Source organism: Lemur catta, chromosome 13, assembly GCF_020740605.2.
Source record: "Lemur catta isolate mLemCat1 chromosome 13, mLemCat1.pri, whole genome shotgun sequence".
Taxonomy (NCBI): Eukaryota; Metazoa; Chordata; class Mammalia; order Primates; family Lemuridae; genus Lemur; species Lemur catta.
In genome coordinates, this window is record NC_059140.1 from 70,133,330 (window position 1) to 70,157,144 (window position 23,815).

The 23,815-nt window shown below is 42.5% G+C and overlaps 1 protein-coding gene across 1 annotated transcript; it reads right to left on the minus strand.

Moving 5' to 3' along the window:
* Positions 1 to 18,035: 18,035 nt before the first annotated feature.
* On the minus strand, positions 18,036 to 18,381 carry SERTM1 (serine rich and transmembrane domain containing 1). Its single transcript, XM_045566893.1, has one exon. The coding sequence runs from the start codon at positions 18,379 to 18,381 to the stop codon at positions 18,058 to 18,060; it is 324 nt and encodes a 107-aa protein (XP_045422849.1). The 3' UTR covers positions 18,036 to 18,057.
* Between the last annotated feature and the right edge of the window lie 5,434 nt (positions 18,382 to 23,815).

The window sequence follows — 23,815 nt, forward strand, 5'->3', positions numbered from 1 at the left end:
AACTGATACTCAAAGCAGACAAAAACATACACTGGGGAAAGATCACCCTATTCAATAAATGGTGCTTGGAAAATTGGCTAGCCATATGTAGAAGAATGAAATTGAATCCCTACCTCTCACCATATACAAAATTAACTCAAGATGGATTAAAGACTTAAATGTAAGACCTGAAATCATAAAAATTCTAGAAGAAAACAGAAAACCTAGGAAAAACTATTCTGAACATTGGCCTGGGCAAACGAAATACAACAAAAACAAAAATAAATAAATGAGACTTAATTAAACTACAAATCTTCTGCACAGCAAAAGAAATAATCAATAGTGTAAATAGGTAACCTACAGAGTGGGAGAAAATATTCACAAACTATACATTTGACAAAGGATTAATATATAGAATCTGCAAGGAACTTAAATCAGCAAAGAAAAAACATATAACTCCTTTAAAAAGTGGGCACAAGATATGAGCAGACATTTTTCAAAAGAATGGAAACAAATGGCAAACATATGAAAAAATACTCAACATCATTGATCATCAGAGAAATGCTAATTAAAACCACAACAAGAAACCACCTTACCCCAATCAGAAGGACCACTATTAAAAAGTCAAGAAACAATAGATGTTTATGCGGATTTGTCGAAAAAGGAATGCTTATACACTATTGGTGGGAATGTAAATTAGTACAACCTCTATGGAAAATAGTATGGAGATTCCTCAAAGAACTAAAAGTAGATCTATCATTTTGATCTAACAATCCCATTACTGTGGATCTACCCAAAGGGAAAGAAGTTATTATATCAAAAAGACACCTGCACTCATATGTTTATTGCAGGACAATTCACAATTGCAAAGATATGGAATCAACCTACATTCCCATCAACTGATGAGTGGATTAAAAAAATGTAACGCGCACACGCACACACACACACACCACAGAGTACTACTCAGCCATAAAAAGGGATGAAATAATGTCTTTTGCAGCAATTTGGATGGAACCGGAGGCCATTATCCTAAGTTAAGAAACTCAGAAATGGAAAATCAAATACCACATGTTCTCACTTACAAGTGAGAGCTAAGCTGTGGGTGTGCATGGTTGTACAGAGTGACATAATGGACATTAGAGACTCAGAAGGGGGAAGGTGTGAGGGGAGTGAGGAATGCACAATTTCCTGTTGGGTCCAATGTACACCATTTGTGTGACTACAAAGCTACACTAAAAGCCCAGACCTCACCATCATACAATTAATCCATGTAACAAAAAAACAATTGTACCTCCTAAATCTATTGAAATAAATAAAGACAGAAGGTAAATTCAAGAGTTACTTACATGGTTTCTGTTGATAGCTCAAACTGTTGGGCCACCAACCCATTTCTCTGTCCCTTCCATTCCTTCAGTTGCCTGTGGCTAGAAGCTCAAATAAACTCTCCCACTTCAAAGTCTCAGCCCAGATGAACCAATCTTCCATGTTTGGTGATATTACTCAAGCAGCTGCTCAGGAACCACAAGCCTCCTGTGATTTAGGATGTAAATTGTTTCATTGAACCTCTGCTGTGTGCCAGGCAGCGTGCAGGGGGATGGGAAAATGAGTAAGACGCCATACTCACTTTGCGCAAGTTAACCAAGAGAGGAGGACAGGTCAACTGGGATAAAATCCACAAAGTACATTATGGCCAGGGCATAAGCCATGGAGTCGTGGAAAGTAGGTGTCCAATTAGGTGTTTGATTCCTTGTGACTTCAAAGAATCAAACAATTTCTGTTGGAATATGAAGAAGGGATGCTGAACTCTGCTAGGGGGAGCAGAGGAAGGATTCACAGAGAGAAAGACATTCGAACTGGGTCTGGAAGGATGAATATGTTGTTTGCCAGAGTGCCAGAAGTGCAGAGACAGCATTCAATTAAGATGAACTAGTAATGGCAATAGAGACATGCATAGTCAGCTGTGAAATTATTTTTCTTTTTTGAAATCTAGCTTAGGTCCACAGCTATATTCTGTTACCTAAATTCAGCCCTGATTAGGCAGGAAGGAAATGATTTCATTCTGAAGGCAGAGACATAAATAATCACAGAAAACCAAAAATATAAATGCCATTTATTTCTGGTTCTTCTGTTAATGTATAATTAACATTCAGAATAAAAATCCAGGGGGCAGCTAATTCTAATATTTGAGATGATTAAAGAAACAGATTTTGGAGGGTCTAGGAAAGGCCTGGATCTTCTGTAATCATGTAAAGAGCAGGACTTTATGAATTAAATCAAGAATCCCAATTCCTTTTTTGTCCATCTCAGCCACGTCTCCCCTCCCTGAGTCAAAAGTATTAAAACAGGCACCGAATGTAAGTAGCCCTGAAACGGTGCCATTTGAAATCCTGGAAAGTCTTTCAAACAATGTGAGTACGTGAGTTTAGTCCAGCCTAGCAGATGACATAAAGGAGGAGGGAATGACTGAAGCTTAACGTGTCCATAGCCATCAATTATTCTCTTTAGCTTCTTATCACACTTCAAATAGGGCACAGACTCCAAACCAACTGCACAAAGCTGAAAAAGCAGCAAAAATCTGCCAGAGGCTAATATTAAATTTTGGTTAGCACTGAATGAATTTATAGAAGCTTCTCTCTGACTCAAACAGTGCAGATTTGCATTTGCTAAAGAGGTAATGTGAGAATTGGGTTTGTAGTAAGAATGTTAATACCTGGCTCTTCAGCTGCTGCCATTCAAGCAGAGATAAATCACTGTGGCCTCAGAGCAAAAAGACAGGTACCTGCTCTGCTAGCAAGGGCCCAGTGCGCACGTGTGCCTGCAACCCACTTCCCACTTTTTCCTTCCCTAGGTTATTTAGGGAATATGGCAATAAACTTAAGGTATATTTCCAAGGGATCCCCCACAAACAAAGACCAATTAAGTATACCCTTCCCACTCCCCTCACGCCCCCGGCCAATATTACCTAGCTTTGACTTTCTGCAGCAGGCAGAGAGGAGCTAGCAGGGACTGTAAGAGTCAGAACACTCAGGAAGCTGGAGCTTAACCTGGACTGGTGGGGGAATAGACACGGGCCAGGGTGGGCAGCGGGGCAGAGATGAGAATGGCCGGTGCAGAAAGGAGATGGCTCTATCTACGAGGAGAGTGTCTCGTAAGGCAGGAGTATAAACAAGTAGAAATAGAGCCAAATTCTGAAGGTCTTCAAAGCCGCAAGAAGAAATCAAGACTTGATGTTGAAGGCAATAGGAGCCATTGCAGGTTCTCGAACAGAGCCTCCAGCTGGTAAACAGTGTGCGTGTGCGGAAGAGCTATCTAGCAGTGTGGTTCAGGATGGATCAGATATGGAAAGGAGCAGTTTGGAGACTGTGGCAGTTTCCCAAGTTGTTTCCCTTATACCATTCCAGTTGACCACGTGGCGACAACAAGAATGGAAGGAAACAAAATTATTTTTATATTCTCTTATTATCCAAACATCACTCCTTGAAGAAAACATTGGGGAAGGGGGGTGGTTTGGAGAAGATTGGTGTCTGATTAGGAATCTGGGAACGTGGCGGACCGAGTGTATGCATGGACTGTCCAGTGTTCCATAACTTGATTTGCAAATGGCTGGCTCTGTATTCCCGCCATAGTGGGTGGCCCCAGAGCAACGTGATCTTTCAGTGGGAGCGTGGAAGCCAGTATGTGTGGAAACACAGACAAGCCAGGGAAGAAAACTCAAATCCAGAGGAAAATGAGATGGCTGGCATTTCTGTAACGAGGTCACAAGCCCTGGGGTAGACCCTGCTCTCATCTGGGGGCCAAGGTCACTGTGCTGCCTCGGATGGTATTTGGAGAACACAAACAGGAAAGATAAACTCTCCTGAGCCATTTCTAAATTCTGTACATATTTACATTTCTTTTGAGATAGTCATAGGTTTACAGGTCTATCTGATTATCTTTTAAAAAGTTTCTTAACATTTTCTCTCTTTTGTTCCTATGATCTCTCTCCTCACCCATTGGATTAGCACTAAGTTAGGAGAGCAAATTTCCACATTTCATTCTTATTTTTATGCATCTCATCTTTTATTTATCTATGAATGTATCCTGTTATAGCAGCATGAAAATCTCCATCATATTTGAAAATAAGCTAATTTCTGCAGTGCTCAATAATCAATTTCCTTTTTCAAGCATAATATTAAACAATCAACAGTGAAAGGCTTATGCCAGTCACAGTTAAAAATCAGGAGAAGGCCATTTTAGCTCATGCGCTAAAAGATCGTAGTGGATGACCAAAGTCCAACTTAGTTTACTAGACTTATTTTTTTTCAAATAAAACCTTCTAACTGTGGAATTAAGGAACACTAACGAGTTGTATTTTGATGATGCCTGGGCTATAATTCACTCATTTCGTCCACAAGCATTCGAGTGTCTCCTCTATTCTGAGCAGCATGCTCGGTGTGGGTGATTCTAGTTCCAAAGGAAGAGGTGATCCTCCTCTTGTCAGGGCTGAGTGCACTGTTTTCACTCTGGGACCCCACACCTTCAGGCATTAATTCATTTAGTCATTCACTCAGTCATTCAACAAACATTTCTGAGACAACATACTGCCCAACGCTAGATCTGGAGGTAAGGGGGCAAAAAGGCAAGCCTGGGCTGGCTGCGTGAGATGGATCTTATCGTGCAGAGGGAGAAGACTGCCCCCTCCAGTCCGTCGCCTTCCTCTGCACACCACCCGGCTGCTCCTCCTCGGCGGTGACACAAGCTAGGCCCTCCCACCTGAACAGTAACGTTCAACACGGTATCCTTTGACACCTGCTTCTCCTTTGCAGCTTTCACTCCATGACACTATGTTCTCTTGCTCCTTTGTAGTCTTTTTGGTGGATTCCTCTTCTTTTATGTGCCTCTTAAGTACTATTTTCTTTTCCTAACCCCAAAGTTTAATCCTCAACCTTTTTCTCTTCTGATTTTGCGCATAATCCCAAAGGACCTTATTCATGCCTACAGCCCTGGCTATCTTCCGACTGCCAGACCTGTATTCCCAGCTGTCTAAAGGACCTCTTCCCAGGAATGACTTCCTGAGGTATCAAAATTGGGATCTCTGAACTCATGACAGCCAACCAAGCAAAGCTCCTTCTCACCTTTCTGTTTGTCCTCACTCAGTTACACAGACCTGCCTCCTTCTCTGGCTATTACAGCTCTTATCACATTGCTGGGCAGCAAGTTACCAGCCCTGCGATCTTGGGGAATGGATCTCTCTGAACCTCTCTTTTTCTGACAGACAGAGATAATGATCCCAATAACATGAGGTTATCATGAAGAGTAAATGAAATTATATATCGTACATAGTATAATGATCAAATTGGGGTAATTATCATATCCATCACTTTAAACATTTGTCATTTCTTCTGGTTATCTTGAAATATACATCATATTGTTATTTGCTATAGTGATTAACAGAGCCTGGAAAAGATGGTGGAGGACAGAAGAGGTTGGTCAATGGATACAAAGTTACAGTTAGACAGGAAGAATGTTTTGCTGTTCTCATGTTCTTAATTTTAACAGTCTCATATCTTCATCAAATTTGCATTACACTGAATGCCAAGATATAAGTTATTTTTGGTAAAAGGCCGTCTTTAGCCTGTGTGTGTGTAGTGGTGGGGAAATCAGAGCCCTAAGTACTAACAGCACACTCCCTGCACTAGACATTATTCGTTGTAGTTTAGCATTCACTATGACAACATAGCCCAGCACAGTTGAATTGTGATTTTGCCTTGGAAGAAAAAAAGATTCTAGATACCTGCCATTTATAAGCAGGTACTTTCTGATTATGAAGAGATCTGTACAATGTTTCTCTAACTTAATTATTGTGAGGTATGCAGTGGTTAATTGTATTTGGTCTGCTTTGAGCAAAATGGTCTAACTCGTTTAAGAAGGCAGGTTGCTGAATTTGTTTAAGGTATCTCCATAATGCTTTCCACGGGGGTTGCACTAGTTTGCAGTCCCACCAGCAGTGTTTGAGTGTTCCTGTGAATGGACACGCTTGAGGCTCTGACTTGGGGGGATGGGCAGGACATGGACATTGTATATAACCTGAACTTATGTACCCCATGATCAGCTGAAATAAAAAAAAAAAAGAAGGCAGGTTGCAAACTGCTGAGTCACAGAGGTTCCTTCAACAAAGAGAAAGTGGCAACAAAAGAGAATTAGTAACAGCTGAGGGCACGTACTGTCTACAGCAAGGGCATGGAGTGGAGCATATACTACTTCCACTCTAGCCTCAGAAGAAGCTAACAGGAGCGGATCCAAAGCTTTGGGCAGCCTATAGACCAGGACCTACAAATACTAAAAAAGGCAACACTGAGCTTTATGCAGCCAAATGACATGGAAAAAAACATTTAAACTAAGATTTTTTTCCCTCTGTTTTCCCTTGTTTTATGGGGTCTTGTGTAGCTTATAAACAAACATTTAAAAGTGAATTTTTGATTTGTTACTCTAAATGAATTCTCTATGGAAATATTGATGCACACAGGAAAGTTTACTTACATTTTCGGTAGGTTATCACTCGTTCCTTTGTGTGCTCTTGATTGAGGGTGCCTTGTGTGCCCGGCCCTGGGCTGTGAGGGCAGGTGCAGCCCTGCCTGCAGGGGGCTCCGAGCTCCACGTGGGAGAGGAGACAGACGAGTCACTGCAGCCATGGTATGTGTTCTGTCAACAGGGGGAGACAGGAAGCCCCTAGGAGACACGCGGCCTGGGAGGCACATAGAACATTCCCCGGGAAAAGTGAAATCTAAGCGAAAAGCAAGGATGTGTACAATCTAGCCAGGCATTGGGGATGGGGAGAGGAACTGGTGTTCCAGACAAAGGGGGCAGCATGTGCAAAGATTGGGGAGAGGGGAGAGAGAAAGAAAGTTAGGATAGTGGTAAGAGATGAAGGATTGAGGGGCAGTGCCTGGAGGCCTTGTAGTCACTGGAGAAATTTTATCTTTATTCTTAGCTCAATGAAAAGCTCCTGAAGGGTAGTACATGATGGATCAGATTTTCATTTTAGGAAGATTACTTTGGCTGTAGATTGGAGAATGGATTGCGGGAAGATGAGAGAGGGAGCCGGAAGACCAGCTAAGGATCCTAGCTACTTGCTGCTGTTTAAATAAAATAAATAAAAATAAAAGAAATGAAAGGATCCCAGCTAAGTGGCCTGAACTAGGGCAATGGTGTTCGAGAGAAGTGGGTGAATGCAAGAGCTGTTTGGAGGTCTGAAGTGTGGATTCCCAGTTGGGTGAATGCAGGTGAGGGAGTAGTGGAGTCAAGGGTCACGGAGTCTCCAAGCAGGGAGCAGGTTGGGGGCAGCGGGGCAGGAAATCTGGGGCAGGAGGTAGTCAGATTCCGGGTCTGCGGGGAGTCAACAGCATGTGGACAGAAAGGAGGTCGTGGAAGCGGACATGATTGTGTGGAGTGACAGGAAAAGGTGGCTGAGCACAAACACTGGGGAGCCTTGGCATTTAAAAGAAGAGTTGGGAAAAAAGATGCAGAGGAAGTTGTTGGAAAGCAGTGGCCAGAGGAATGACAGGGGACCTTGAGAACAAGGGGAAGAGAGCGTGTTGAGGAGGGGACATTCAACAGTGTGTCAAATGCTGCAGGGAGTTCAGGCAAGGGAAGGATAGAGATGTGGCCATTGGGTTTAATGACAAAAAATTGTTAGTGACCATCAAAGAGCACAGCAATTTCAGTCACGGATGTGTGTGAGTGTGTGTGTGTGTGTGTGTGTGTGTGTGTGCGCGTGTGCAGAAACCAGACTGCAGTGGGTTGAATAGTAAATGGAGGCTGAGGAAGTCAAAAAGTCGAGGTGGTGACAAGGGAAGGAGAGAGCGGTGGCTGAGATCCCCACTGCTGCTGTGGCCTTGGCATTGGCTCACTCGAGTGCCCTCCTGAGGCCCCGGCTTACAGACCAGATAATTTCTCTCCTTAACTGCTCTGTCTGTTTCCGGTGACCTTGGTCTCTCCCCACTTCCTGAGCCCCGTCCCCAAGGTCTTGACATCCTCCCTACTTGCTCTCTCTCCCTCGACTTAAGTTAGGACCATGGAGGCCCATCAAGAGAAAAAAGTGTATATTATAAGGAAATGAACACCTTTTAAAATGCTATTCTTCCTACAAGACCACATTCCTTGGCTAAATGATTGCACTGAATTTGAGATGCTGATGTGGCATTCATGTAGGAAGAAAGAGTGGTGTCGAGATTAGAGTGAAATACTCCCACATATTTTAGTTATATTTTGGAACAGAGGTAGTACCAAGAGTTAGACAAAGCCATTCTGTCACCAAAACAAGACTGATCATTCTAAATGCTTTTCGAAAAATTTATATCTGATAATCAGCTCTGTCACAAATGACTGGAACATGCATATTGATTCCATAAATTAACTTCTTCCTTCACTACTCTCTCATGGCAATATAATTGAAAATCAAATCCTATGGAGAAATTTTTATAGAAGTACAAATGCCTCCAGGACCTTAGCTTTGCTGGGATTATGATTCAAGACAGTTTTTTAAGTAGCTCAGCGTGCAGAAGAATAATCCAGCAGGCGTTGCTGACTCTAAGCACACCGCCTCCAGATAAATCTCTAAGTGAGACATGGGGAAAAATTGTTCCTGGGAAAAGTTGAAGAGACCATTGGAAACCCTGGAGAAGAGAAACCTTTGGGGTTAATGAAGGATGGAAGCAGGAGGAAGGGGTAGAGAGGATACAGTGGAATAAATTATTCTCCCAAGTTGGAGGGAGCTCATACCAGCAGGCAGAAAAACCCCTGAAGGGGGAAAAGAATTCAGGCAGAACTGTGGATTTCATTCAGCCCTGTAAACAGTGTGGGATAAATTGTCTGCAGGGGCACTGAAGCAGAGAGTACAAATAAGCTCAAACTACTTCCCTATTTATTGGAATAGCTGACTGAGAGCTGCAAGAGGAGAGTCAGAAAGAGGGTTAAAGTTTCAAATAGGCCAAATTCACTGAACCAAATAAAATCCTTTTTCCTGTTCAGCAATTTTTTGTGTGTTCTTTGGCTTATTACCACTTTCCTCGTGTCCTCATAAACATTTTCATGGTATATGGTATGCCCTGCTCTATCAAAGTACTACTCAACTCCAAAACTCAGTGATCCAAGCTGTGGTCACATGTCTTCCAGTCTGACTTTTCCACTTACTTTTCTTTTGTTTCCTTTTTTTTTTTTTTTTGAGACAAGGTCTTGCTCAGTCACCGTGGCTAGTGGACAGTGTCGTCATCATAGCTCAATGCAGCCTCCAACTCCTGGGCTCAAGTGATCCTCCTGCCTCAGCCTCCCTAGTAGCTGGGACTACAGGCATGTGCCACCACACCCGGCTAATTTTGCTATTTTTTTGTAGAGACAGGGTCTTGCTCTTGCTCAAACTGGTCTCAAATTCCTGGCCTCAAGCGATTCTCCCCCCTCAACTTCCCAAAGTGCTAGGATTGCAGGTGTGAGCCACTAGGCTCAGCCTCCACTTAATGTAATACTTTTCTAAGGAAAAGAATAATTGCTATAGTTGCTGTGATGAAACAGACACATTGTAAAGATCCTTAAAGGGCCTACAATTCAAGTCGTTTCTGTGGATTTTTCAGATGGTGCTGGTGAAATCATCGTGAGTCAGTTTTCCTTTCAGTTCTAAGGATTCTAATGCTGCCCTTCTGGGAATTGGTTCCTGCGTGATTGTTCTGTCTTTTACTCCCTCATTCATGCTACAAATATTACGAAGCCATCATATGTGCCAAGAACTAAAAAAAAAAAACAAAACAAAACACTTTACAGACCACTTTTGTGGCCATGATGACTTCTACATTAAAATAAACTTGTGAAGCACGTGATCATGTCATTCTGCTTACGAGGACTCAGCAGCAATCTCAAGCCACAGGATAATGCCCACACCCGATGTGGCATAAATAGCCTGCTGGTCCAAGTCCTGGCTGGTCCAACGCCATCTCCTGCCACTCCATGTAAGACCCTTAACCAGCCATTTTGTCATCCCAGGGTCATTAGCAGGAAGTGTACCCACAGATCCTCAGCCATGGAGGCATGTGGGGGGAGGGAGGAAGGAGGCACAGCCTATCCACGCAGGGCCACTGTCCTTTGTCTTGGGTTTCTTGGTCCCCTCCCCACCCTGTGAAAGTGCTGCGTATGGTATCTAGCTACAAGCTTTGAGATGCTCTTCAGACACCAGGACACTGGGAATTAAGATGCCGTACCAGGAGTGGAAGGCTGAGGTGCTTTGAAGGTGGTTCTGTGCTGGTCTGTTTCCCTGCCTCTGCATCATGTGCTGAGAATGTGGAAAGCCCAGTAGCTCCTTGCACGTGCCTCACGCCTTTGAACTTGCTGCTGCTACTGCAATGGCTACCTCTGTGCCCGTCCACTGGCCAATGGCTGGCTCAAGCATCCTCAACTTGGGAACAGTTTTCTTCCTTTCTCTATGTGCCTGCTGTACCTTACACTTAATTCCAGTAGGGCTAGTTTTACAGCTAGTGAATTCTGCTAGCAGTTTGTTCCTGCTTGTAGCCACATAGCTGAGGCTGAGTTGGTATGCATTCATTTCAATTAGGTGAAAAAGAAATCAACAAAACCTTTGATGAAAGACAGAGAAATGAGATGTCAATTCAAAGTATAAGGGATCTTTTTCTGCTTTTCTGTTCTCTTTTTCAGGTAAATCTATGAAGGCTAACTTTGACTTGTCTTATGTTTTATGTTGTTTGTTTTATAAGTTTTGTGTTTTATGTTGAAACATGATTGAAATGGTAGAGGTCCAACAACCATTTTCACACTATAAGCTCATCCTTTGCGTTGTAATGTCATGGTGATAGGAGCAAAAAGATGCTTTTTGCAACTCAGACAACATCTTCTCAGAAAGGTTTCAACTACATTCAACTCTTTCTATGCCCTTCCTCTGCTTTGTTTTTTTTCTCCTGTGCATCTATAATTATCCAACATACTATATATTTTACTTATTTATTTGTTATTGTCTGTTTCCTTCACTAGAATTTAAACTTCTTGGAGGATATTTGTCTGTTTTGCTCATGGTTGAGTCCCAAGAGCAGAGAATAAGGCCTAGCATATAGTAGGTACTCAATAAATATTTGCTAAATGGATGAATGCTGCTTCGTCTCCTCAGAAATGAACCTGCCCCAAGAAAGGGCTCCTGGGTGCATCTTGTATGTATGTGTCCCCTGCTCCCAGGCTGCCATGAAGCTGAGCCATCTTTGTACCCACACTCCAGAAGCAGGGCCTTTGCTCAGTATTGCATAGCTGTGGCCGTGGGCACGTCAATGAGTAGGGAGGCTGTAGAGTACCTGTGTCAGATTTAGATAAGAAAGCAGTAACTTAATGGTTCCTTTCTCCACTTTCAGCCAGTATGTGTTTATACCAGGCTTTATTATAAGGTTTAACGTTTGGTTATGTATTTATTTCTCAACCTACCTTTGTGAATAAATATTTCCCCAAATGTATCTAACAAAAATGATAACTTTTGAATGAAAGGAAGGGGAGGAGTAAAACCTAGTATTAATAGATAATTTGCAGAACTTGGAGCTTGATTTGTTGGGTAGGAGCCATGATTCTACCATTCATTAGATTTATGACCTTCCTCAGTTTCTTCATCTGTAAAATGGGAATAATAATAGTACCTACCTCAAGGGGTGCTATCAGTGAATAGGCAAAGTGCTTGAAAGAGTGCCTCATACCCAGTAATGACTATATAGGTGCTAGCAATTAATATTATCTATCATTGTTATCATTCCTGTTTTGAATTATCATCTTGAGCTAAACCAGTTTTTTTCTACTACTAGTAGTAAGCAGCTTTAGGCACTTTTACTATTATTATAACTGGTATTATAGTAAGCTTATCTAGCATTTCATTAACCAGAATTCCCTCTAGACTGGCATTTATGCATATAGAGCAAAACATGATAAGTTTTGGGTACCGACAGATTTGAATTAGCTTCTTAATCATCAGAGTTACTATATCTTTGAGGCTGAGTGAATTTTATGACAAAAGGACTATCTTTTTTTTGAAATTTGGTATCCATGAGGAGGAATACACAAAAATCCTTCATGAAGTTTACATTCTTGAATTCTAGGGATTAGCAGTATGAAGCCTGCTCTAGACACGAGGAAATGAGGCCAGTTTGATATCAACGAAACGCTGCACAGCTGAACTGGAATAGAGTCCAGAGGTGCTGGTTAACTGGGCCCACTCTGGATAATTTCGGCCAATCTAGAGAGGCCACGATATTACTCGACTGCTCCAGGCACCGTCTCATCCCAGCGCTGACTTTCCCAGGACCACTTCAACCCTGACTATAGCCCCAAACCCCTCAGCACACGCATTATCTCCACAAACCATGGGGAGTTCGCCACAGTCATCATTCTCGATCTGTTTCTCCACTGTTATTACTTGCATTACGCCAAACGACTCTGTCCCCAGCACCCCCGGTCCTTGGAAAAGGGACAGGCTGAAATAAGTAGGTAGAGCTGTTGGGGGACGCAGCCCCCATGAGCTCCTCCCGCATGTGTGCTCGCTGAGGCCATGGGAGACCTGGATGGGGAGGTGGCAAAAGCAAGAAGATGACGGCAGAGAAAGCAGGTGGTAGGAAGAAATAAGGGGAAAATTTGAATCTTCTGAGGTCCAAAGTCCTAAATGATGTTTGCTTGACCTTTGCATATATAATATCACTCACCACATATGTGAGTTAGACAGTTTACATAAGATTTCTTACTTAATCCTCACATCATTGTAAGGAGGTTCTCATTCTCACCACGTTCCCAAGGGAGTCTCAGAGAAGTTGCCTAAGGTCATAGAAGTAACATTTGGAGCTTAGGGATTTGAACAAAGGTCTGTCTGAGTCCAAATCCTGTGTTCCATGGCATGTAGCATTAGTTAAACAGGCAGGCAGCAAACCGGGGAGAAACTATCCAAAAATGTAACTATGCACAAGAGGCTGGAATCCTAGGAATGAGCCACATAGCACACAGAGAATAATAGCTCTACCAAGAATGGAATTTTCAAAGGAGCAAACATTTTCAGTGCTTTATCGTTCCTGCAGTATTAGGGTTTCATTGCAACAGTAGTTGCACAGCATGTTAAAAACACTACAGTAATGGTTAGTTACATGGGCTGAAAATGATGCAAAGACTTTAAACAAGGGCAGAATGGGGACAGGTTAGGTGAGGAGAGGTGGAGAAAGTATGTGTGCATTTGCATATGTGCGTGTGTGTGTGTGTGTGTGTGTGTGTGTGTGTGTGTGAGAGAGAGAGAGAGAGAGAGAGAGAGAGAGGGAGAGAGAGGAGAGCAGGAGATGAGCGTGTGTTAGAAACCAGTGGAGGAGGGAGAGGGGTGTGCAGTAACACTCACTCTTAGCTAAGACCGTTTCCATGGCTAAAAGATGAACAGATATTTGTAGCTGGGAGATAACTCTCCACCCACTCCTATACCCCAACCAGGGTGGATCTGAATAGGACTTTTTGTCCATCTCTGGTTTATTTTCCACAAAGCATCTACAATCATTTTTTTGAACATTAATTCAATTATATAATTTCCCTGCTCAAAATCCTTCAGTGGATTCATGTTGCACTCAGAATAAAAGCCAAGCTCCTACTCTAACCTGCCAGCCCCTATATAACTCGCCCTGCCCACCTCCCCAACCTCAGGCTTGCCACCCCAGCACCCTGACTTTTCTGCTCACATGTGCCAAGCTCTTTCCTGACACAGGGCCTTTGTATATGCTGTCCCCTTTGCAGAGAACATTCTTTCCAACACCCATCATATATGTGTATGTGATCTCATCAGAAAGGCCCTCGCTGACCACCATATCTTAAGTGTGTTTTCCTTGTTGTCTACCATTTCACAATTTTATTCTCTTTTTAGCATTAATTGCAATTGCAATTATACAAATTGTTTGTTCATTTGCTTTGATATCTTTCTCACTAGATTATAAGCTTCATGAGGACAGGGACTATGTCTGTTTGCTCTATCTAGTGCCAAAGGATGTATTCATTTATTTAATAAATGCCCATTGATAATAATGTCTCCTTATAGTGTTTAGGGTGGCAGAGGCCCTGCCTCAGAATGGATCCAATCCAAGATAAAGAAATGTACTTACAACAGTTTGATGAATCCTCTGGATAGTCAGAAGTGACTATAGGGGAGAGTGGGCTCTGTTGCAATAAAAAGCAGTAAGAATAGGAAATGCGTTTTACAAAGTGGTGGATGTCCAGGTGTGGTTTTGACAGATGAGTGAGGGGGAATTCGTGTGCTCTGCTTGCCACTGAAGGCAGGCTGAAATTGGGATAAGTGGGCTTTGACAATTGAGATGTTGTCTCTGAACATTGAAAATGATTGTTTGTTCTTAGGGGTTGCGTGTGTGTGCGTGTGTGTGTGTGTGTGTGTGTGTGTGTGTGTGTGTGTGTGGTGGGTGCCTGGGAGTTTCTGTGTATATATGTCTGTGTATACGTGCACACACAGACACATTTTTGATTATAAGAGCAGCCCATTGGATAACCAGAAAGATGACAGCACAACTGACCTCTTGCTGACAGAGACAGGCTGAAGAGAGCGGGTCCTGGGAAGCCCAGAGCTTCCCGTGGGCACCTCTGCCACAGCCCTCCACCCCTACCCCGCCCACACTCACCCCTCCACATGCGGCCTGGGATTATTCTCTCCTGAATAGCTCAGGCTCCCTGAAGGCTTAGGTGCTGTGTGTTGGACCAATGGAGACAGACCCCAGGGGACTTTCTGATGGGGGACTGGGAGGAGAGTGGCTCTAGCATTGGTTTGAAGTGGGAGCCTCTCTCGGAGGGGGAAGGAAGACTTTCACACCAGGCAGCAAGTCTAGAAACTGGTGCTTCTCCTTGAGAATATCTGCTTGCCCGGTTGTGCTGTTGTTTCCTTTGGACTATGGGACTAGTCTCAGTGCGTAATGTGAAGTATTTTCTCTCATCTTGTCAGTCGTGTGAGTTACCCCCAGTCCTCTAACCTGGTCTGTCATGTGCATGCGATCTGGTGAAAGTGGAGCCATGGGAATTAAGAGATAGGACAAGAGAGTAGTGTGACCTTCCTCACATTCCTGTCCTCCCGAGTCCAGTATGGCAGCAGCAGCTTTCCGTCCAAGAGGAAGGTGGCCCAGGTTCAGGCTGGCGCAGGAGAGTAGGTCCCGGGGAGGGCTCTGGGCTGGGGTGGGGGTGAGGTGCTCAGCTTGGAGAAACCGTGGTTACATGGGGGGTGCCTCAGAGATAAGACCCCCTGTTTTCCACAAATACACATGGGCAACGTACAAGACCCTTCCTCTGCCACAGTGGGTCCCCCTGATTATAAATATCACCTGCGTCCTCGTTGAAAATACCCACTGCATGGCTCCACTCTCGAAGGCCTGGGAACCTCTATATTTTCCAGGCACCCAGGTGATTCTTTGTTATCATGATGGGAAATGTGGGACTTACTGTCCCAGAGAAGGGTGATCCTTGCAGGGCTGGGGAGGTCACACCTTACTGACCCTGTTTCAGAGGGGACATGCAAAAAAGGAGTGATATATTTATATCTCTACATATGTAAATATGTACCTCTCTATTCTACATGTATGTGTGTATGTGTGTTATGTGTGTATATGCTTAAAATTACTAGGAAAACCTTATTCTCTGGGAGAGAAGATTGTGGATCGTCCCACTGAAAAAAATCAGAGCAGAACCAGGCTTTCAATGGGCTCCACCGCTTTATTTATAAACCCATCTCCTAACCTTTCTGAACTTCTCAGACAACACAAATTCATCTCAAGTTGTACAGTCTGTTACCTTGGCAAGCTCGTAATGACAAACCCTATTTTACATCTTTGAATGTTGCTTCTAATTACTCTACTTAACATTGAGAGTAAGAACCACAGCGGCAGGGGAGGGGCGGGAGTGTGCTTGCAGGTTTGATTTGATTTTTAAAGTAGTTTTGCTGTCAGAAATCTTTCTATCTCTTCCAGAAGGAAAGGATCTGTACCCCTTAGGACAGATCGCAAGCAGATTGTCCTGTTGTGTGGCAAATTTGTTCTTTTATTTTTTTCAAAACCACTTCACCCATGTCCTTTTTACTCTCATTCACCAAAATAGCACAAGATTAATCAAAGAGCAAAAGTGCTAATATAGATGTCTCTGGAATCCTGTGTAGCTTTCACACAACTTTTAATTGGGAGTATGTGCATATATTACACATATATACACACACACACATATACATATACTCAGAGAATGCTAATAGTGCTCTAAAATAGCAGTTTCTCTAGTCCAGTTTTTATACTACATAATAACACCCAACCCACTGCCATGCTTTAAATGGTAGCAGAGACAAATTTTTCACTAATTATACATTTTAGGGCAGCAACTCTGTGCTGGTCTTATGGTGTTTGGGGACATTTTTGATATATAAATAGTTAAATGTGGTCTGATTTAAGTGAGGCTTATGGATTAAAAGAAGAAGGAGCCTTCATTCCCAGCCCTCAACTCTCTCAGCACTTTAGAATCACAAAGAGAGACCCTATAAAAATGGTGGATTCTTTTTTCCCATTCTAGTCCCCGGAGAGTGCTGACTGCACAGCCCAACCAAGGGGTGTGTTGAGGCTGCACCACTTAAGATTATTAAATGTTTTGGACAAGGAATGACTCGGTTGTCATGGGAAGACTGTGGCACGTTGATGCAGTGGCCTCCCGCAGGTTGAGTGTTTACGCTGTGGGCCATTTATTTTTAAAATTAAATTAAAGTTCTTACTCTTAAGAAGCTGTAGTTTGTTTGCTTTGTTTTTGTTTTTCAGGGCAGCTTGATTTCCTCCACATTCCATGTCTGTGCTCATGTGTATGCCTCATTTCATGGATAATCCTGCAGCTCGCCGCCAAGTTCAGATGTACTTGGCCGACCACAGCGTGGCCTCTCCCAGGATCATGAAAGCTCCCAGCTATTACAATTTTTAATACGCACCCACATTCTGGAATCCTAATTCAGAAGATTACAGTAACATACAACAACTAATTATCAGAGACATGTAACATTCACGGAGTACATAATAACGTGTATTTGCAATTTTGTCTCTTAAGTTTTGCAAGCTAACATGAGTGAACAAATGTCAGACACCTTGGGGGCTTAATACAATTCTGCACTTAAAAGACTATGAAACTGAATACAGGAACGTACACGACTGCTAGGAGTTATTACTGTATAAAATACAACTAAATGAATATTTTCCATATGCTTAATTCCTGCTGATGGAAATTGTGCATATAAAATAAAAGCTTCTTGGTGTCTCTTCTGGTGCTTCTCTTAGTAATAGTAACAGCAATTATCACAAAGAATTCCACAATCTTGGGGCATTATGACTACAACATAAATAGAAAAAAAAATAACTGCAGGAGGCAGCAACACATTATAAACTGCATCATAACACATATTTATCTTGCTATTAAAAGTTAAACTCTTCCAAAACATTTCCAAATGACTTACATTCATTAATAAATGTGATTTTCATTTGTTAAAGCAAAATGAAAGAAAATATTTAGCATAGTTTTACCCTCAGTTTTAGAAATGTTATACATTAAATCTAAACTGACTCTCTCTTTTCCTTTTTTAATTTGGTGTCTCCACTTTATCTTTTAAAAATGGAGGATGTCTTCTAAATGGTTTAGACTTAATTCTGACAGTTTCTGCAGGCTGTTGGTTTCACGGTTTCCTAAGGGAAATGAAGTGCAAGAGTCCATATCCAGCATCTACCCAGAGGCTGCCTCAGCCGAGCCCAAGGCATCCAACAAAGTGGAATGAACTGATCCACCCGAAGAAGAAGCCCTCTCCGGATCTGTCAAGCAGTTTATGTGCAATTCTGCCCCTCGAAGTTTGCACACATTTCTGTTAGCATCAGCTTCTCCGCTCCCAAATGAAAAGCGTCATGAACAGAAAAGAAATCAGAGACGAAGGGGAAGCAGGTCTACACCGGAAGGGCCATTTCCTTCGGGAGGTGATGCTTCATGTGACACCTCTGTAAGGAAAAGCCTGAGCCACTGCCACATTCAAGGAATCTGCCATTTTCTTCATGATGAAAGGTTTGAAAAAGTGGACCTTTGAGAGGAAATACTGCAGACTTCCAAATTAGTGAAAGAACTTCCAGCGTCGCTTGGATACTCCGGGTAGGAGGAACTGGAGGAGATGATATTTTTGAGCCGCTGGAGGGCAATGATTAAAAGCAGAAGCAGAAACGCTAAAAGGCTGAGGAATATGGACACGTAGATGTAGACATTTGACAGGTGGCCTGAGGACGGGTCCACCGACGTGGACAGGGATGTGGGAAACAGCTCGAGAAAAGTTCCATTCTCCACACTTCCAGGAAATCCAGATGAAGGGTCAGATTCGGACATCTTTACAGAGGGTGAAGGAGTGAAGAGGTAAGTTAAAAGTCAAAGGTTCACACGCAGGTTAAAAAGGACAGAACTAGAATTTTTTCTCATGATCGTGGTAGCAGAAATTGCAAGCTGTTAAATCAGCACAACTTCTTGGTTTTCAAACAAGGCAGCAGGGGATCAGATGTCCACTGAGACTGCAAAAAAAAAAAAAAAAAAAAGCAACTCAGTGCATTCTTCAGAAAATATCGCATTTAAATCTCATTGTTACATTGTTAGTTTTTATTTTAGTACGGCTTAATTAGAAAACCCACCAGGGAGGAAAAAGAATGAAATAACTCCCCCAGGAGTAAGTAATGTTTATGTCTTTATATTACGAATGATGATACAGAAATGAACTTATCTTTTCTTTTCTCTCCATAGTACCCTAGGTGCCAGGTTTCTCTAAGGAACTAGAGATAAAATAAAAAGGAAAATACATTTCTGATGTGCTCCATCTGCTGCAATTTTAACAGATGCTCCAAGTGGATGCTCTGAGGCTAGAACCCACAAAGTTAGCTCTAAACCTCCCTCCTCCAGAATATTAATCACATGCATTCTCCAGCTTGCCAGCTTAATTCCTGACCTCACTTTAGCACATTTTGGGAAATCATTGCACATGTGAGTTTGCTTTTGGTTCAGTATAATATGCTGATTTGTTTATAAACATTTTATCTTTTTGAGATCAGGGGCCGTTTCCACGTAATTCTTTTTTTTTTCTTTTTGAGACAGAGTCTCACTCTGTCACTTGGGCTAGAGTGCCGTGACGTCAGCCTAGCTCACAGCAATCTCAGACTCCTGGACTCAAGCGATCCTCTTGCCTCAGCCTCCCAAGTAGCTGTGACTACAGGCACGCACCACTATGCCCGGCTAATTTTTACTGTTTGTAGTAGAGACGGGGGTCTCACTCTTGCTCAGGATGGTCTCGAACTCCTGAGCTCCCAGAGTGCTAGGATTATAAGCGTGAGCCACTGCGCCCGGTCCTGTTTCTATGTAATTCTTTTCCTTCAGTGTACCTAGGTGCTTCGTTTTACATGCTTTAGGCCTTGAGTAAGATCTTTAGATCAACTTAGAAGAAGAACAAATGTTAGAATCCCACTGAATGAGGGAGTATTAGGTTTGCTCTCAAGAGACTTAGGCTTGAGGACTGAATTCTCCATTATCTTTGGGATGCTCGGCAAATTGCCTTAACTTTCTGAGCATCACTTTTCTCATCTGTAAAATGGTCCAGCACCTGCCCCATATCACTGTGTCATGCACGGACCAAGATAATAGACCGGGAAGCCCTATGTGAATTGTAAAGGGTTGGAGCAAAATGAGTCACGTGTATACGTGCGTGTGTATTTGTGAGTGGGCGGGCGTGGGGTGTCTGTGTTTTCAGGGGTGCAGAGGGGAAATTATTTCCAGAGAAACACTCCTCCCTGTGTGTCGGCGGCAGGGGAAGCAGCCTGAGGGAGCAGGACCCCTTTAGGTAGGTAACTCTCTTTCTTTAAGTCCAGAAAAGATACTCTCCCTAGTTCTTTATGGCAGTAGATAATTTTGTTGTAGGTTTCTAAATCTTGCTCCTGGTGTGGTGAAGGCTAATGGGAAAACATCCACTCTCCCCCTGGCTCTCCCTTCCTAAACTCTGCCCTGCATGTTACCTGCACAACTTGCCTTTTCCGCCAATTCCCCACACCTAATTAAGTGGCTGGTTCTTAGAGGGGCTGACATTTGCTGCTGTGGCTGGAGCTGAGCAGCACTGGGAAGGAGGGGACAGTTCAGAGAGGGCTGTCCCTGTTGGGTGCCATGCAGACTAATGAGTCTAGTGAGCTCTTGAGTGGGCCAGGGACCACGTCTTAGTAGTTCCTAAAATAATTTGACTCCTACTCCTCATTATGCTTTGCCTGGTGATTTTAATTCCATTAGGGCTGCTACGGGCGCCTAACAATCCTTAAAAAAAAAAAAGAAAAGAAAAGAACAGAGTCCAGTGGGACTGCAAATGTGTTACACTGGTTTGGCAATACCTAGCCTTTCTACAGCACGTAAATGTTCCAGCCGTTCGTCTTCAGGGAGTATAGGAAGAGTCTCAGAGGCAGCATGGTGCATAGAAAAGCAAACTGGGATAGAACCCTCACCTATGGAATCGAAAAAATATTCAGAATGTTCTGGTACAACCTTCTAAGTGTAGCAGGGGAAACAGAGAAACACAGAAGCTAATCAATTTGACAAGAGTAACGTATCTAATTAGAAGATAAGCCAGGGCTTTCGGTTTCTGCCTACCCTCACCCCTACCATCTGGTCTCAATTTTCCCATCAGTGTGGTAATAAGGATTTTGCACCATTTATTTTTGAGCAATCAAGGTTAGGACTGTGCATCTTGTGTATTCCCCACAACTACTTTGTACGTAGGGCAGGTAGAGCAGGAATAATTCCCATTTTATAGATGAGATTTACTCTGGGTACACAGCTAGACAGTGACAGAGAAGTGACTAGAACTCATGCCTGAACTGTGTTCTTGATTTTCTCAGCTGAGAGAAGAAGAGAAAAATTATGAGACTTGGGTAATTAGTTCCTATCTGCCACTTTAGTTTTGATACTTCAGTTTTCCTCCTTGCAGAACAATAATACTCACCTTTCCCACCTCTCCAGAAGGCGATAATGTTTTCATAATTGTACTTAGAAAATAATAAAAGGCCATCCCAAGTAAAGTACTAATAGACATGGAGTTCCTTCTGAATACCTAGAAAGACTAGAAGAACTTTCAAGGTTTCTGCTAGTCCTACAGTTCTGACATATGCAGGTCATAGATTCAGTTGGAATTGGCTGCTTTTTCTAAAGCTGCCTTTTCTGCTACCCAAATCTGTATCATTTTCTAGGGGAGGGGCCACAGGCACAGACAACATCACTGTGGTATCAGCAATTCAGTGGGAAAACTGACAACTGGCCACCAGGCCGCTTGCTAATAATATTTTTTTAAAGGTTCAATATTCCAAGAGTCCTTTTTCACTTCCTGAAGATCACCTTTCAGACCAAAAGCTCTCTGTGACCCTCAACTGTTTGTGCAATAGTTTACAGGAAATAAGGCTCAGAAGATTTGAGTAAAGAATCTGATCTTTTAAGTGGCCTTGGTAGAATGGTAGAAAATAAACAAATGAAACCTTGTGTCCTCATTTGACATTTCACAATTAAATATATTCTTCTTCAAATATCCCCTCTCCAAGTATTATGGATTTAAAATCATTTCCAGAATACTTCTTAATTTAAAATGACAGCTATACACATTTCTCTATTCTATCTACTTCTGAAACAATAGAGTATATGCACCGTTAGAGATCATTTTAATTTGGCAACATGAATTCTCATTTCCTTATTGAAGTTTAAAAAATTGGTATATCTTCTTTATCTCGGATGCATGTTTCATTTGACAGTAAGTGTATAATGCTCAGGATGACCCAAACTGTATGTGTTTGGGCATCGTGACAGTGTGGAATGAGGCCAGAGGTGGCACTGTGGAAATAAAATCAAATGAGTGTGTTTCAAGATGATGCTTCTTGGGCTGTTGCTCCCCAACAGATAAGCTTTAAAGAAAAAAGGAGACTTCATCTGAAATGCATAGCCTTGACCTGTCTTGGGGCAGCACCAGCAGACTCTCATCTCGAGTGACACCTAAAGCCACGTGGGGATTTAGATGCTTTTTTTTTCTGAGCCATCCTCAGAAAGTGATTTTTGAGAAAGGAAAATGAGATGCCTGGATCACAACATTACAAATGAAGACCCGTGGAAATGTTTTAGCTCATGGTCAGCCAGCTTTCCCTTTGTTTCTTGGAATAAAAACCTGTGCTGGAAAGAAATCTACAAAAAAGCAATCACCTACTGAAACGAGGCTGGAGGGACATGCCATCTCTCGTCATGAGCCCAGCAGGATGGGGAGACTGTGAGCACACAGACAGGGCAGACCTGGGGTCTCTGGTTCCAAGTCACTCAGTACCATGTCCCTGGGATGGGACCCCTTTTACAGAACAAAAGCTTCCCTTCCCATGGGGTGATTATGAGGATTGTGATGCTTGGAAGACCAAAAGCATGCTCTCTAGCATGTACCTTCATCCCTGGGTAAAGGAGGAAGAGTTGACTGTTTCTCAAGGCTGAGTCCTCTCGCACAAGCATTACAAGACCCACGGCAGCCAGCAAGTGGGCAGAGCCTACACCACGGCCTTGACTTCTATACTATTATACAATGGTTTATAAAACTCAGCCAACCAGTCAGCCTCAAATGTGGCATAGCAATTTTGGATTTTGTGACCTTTATTCAAATACATCTCTGTGTGAATAACAACTATTTGAAAGGTTTTTTTGTTGTGGAAAACTGGGACAAGCTGCTCTGTTCCCTCGCAGACTTTTTTATTTAAAGAGGGGCCTGGCTGTTACGAGGATGCATCAACATTCCCTCATTATGAAATTCTGCTGTGTCATGCTCCCAAAGGTGGTCCTCCCCAAACCATGAGAAATGAGGCTGTAAGGTATTAACAGGACATAATAAAATGCTTTTCCCAGTACACAAATGTAAAATTTAATAGTGTAATGTAATTAATAGGGTTAGATGATGTATTGGATCTCTTTCTCTGTAGAACAAATAGAAACTACTATTTCCAGAATCCAGAAGGGACCTTATCACATCTGAGCAAAGCTGTTTTTAGTTCTATTTGGAAAATAGCATGTTTTATATAAGACCTCGCAACCATTCCTTTACCCTTTGCATGATTATCTTCTCTCAATGCTTTCTCTTTGACACGTGGCCTTGTAGGTCACGCTAGCTGAGAGAAGATTGGAGCTGACAATACACCCTTCCTACCACACCCTTCTTTGAATGGAAATCCTCACTTGCATTCAGTGGCAAACTCTAACCCCTGGGCTTGCAATATGAAAATAAAGGTTAATGTCTTATGTACCATCCTTACTCAAAGCTGACTCAGACATCCATATATTTTCCTATTTGAGAACTGTCCTTATATCAGTACTATGCTTAGGAAGAGTAGAATTTTGTGTAAACTCTCATTATGATTCCTTCTATCAGCCCAGTGAAAACCAAAACCAAGTTAAGAACATAAGCTGTGTCTATCTGCTAGCCTGTATTGAGTCAGGGCGCCATCTTAAGAGAAGAAATGTGGAAAGATGGAGATTCTGAATAGTGCATTGCAATTCATGGATCTGGACTGGATAATATAATCAAAAATTAAAATTAACAGTCAGTCCTTTTTATCTGAATGATCAGAAAATATAATCTTAGTACTCTGGTGAATCAAAATTATGGAAATGACAAACTAATAGCTTGGCATCAGTGATTTATTCTAAAAATCAATTCTAGGGGAGGTTATTAGGTTGGTTTGAATTCAATCCAATCTCCTACATCTCTCCCTCAATGATGACTTTTGTT

Coding starts and splice junctions, on each gene's coding strand:
- SERTM1 (XM_045566893.1), bottom strand. CDS start 18,381: ATGTCCGAATCTGACCCTTCATCTGGATTTCCTGGAAGTGTGGAGAAT.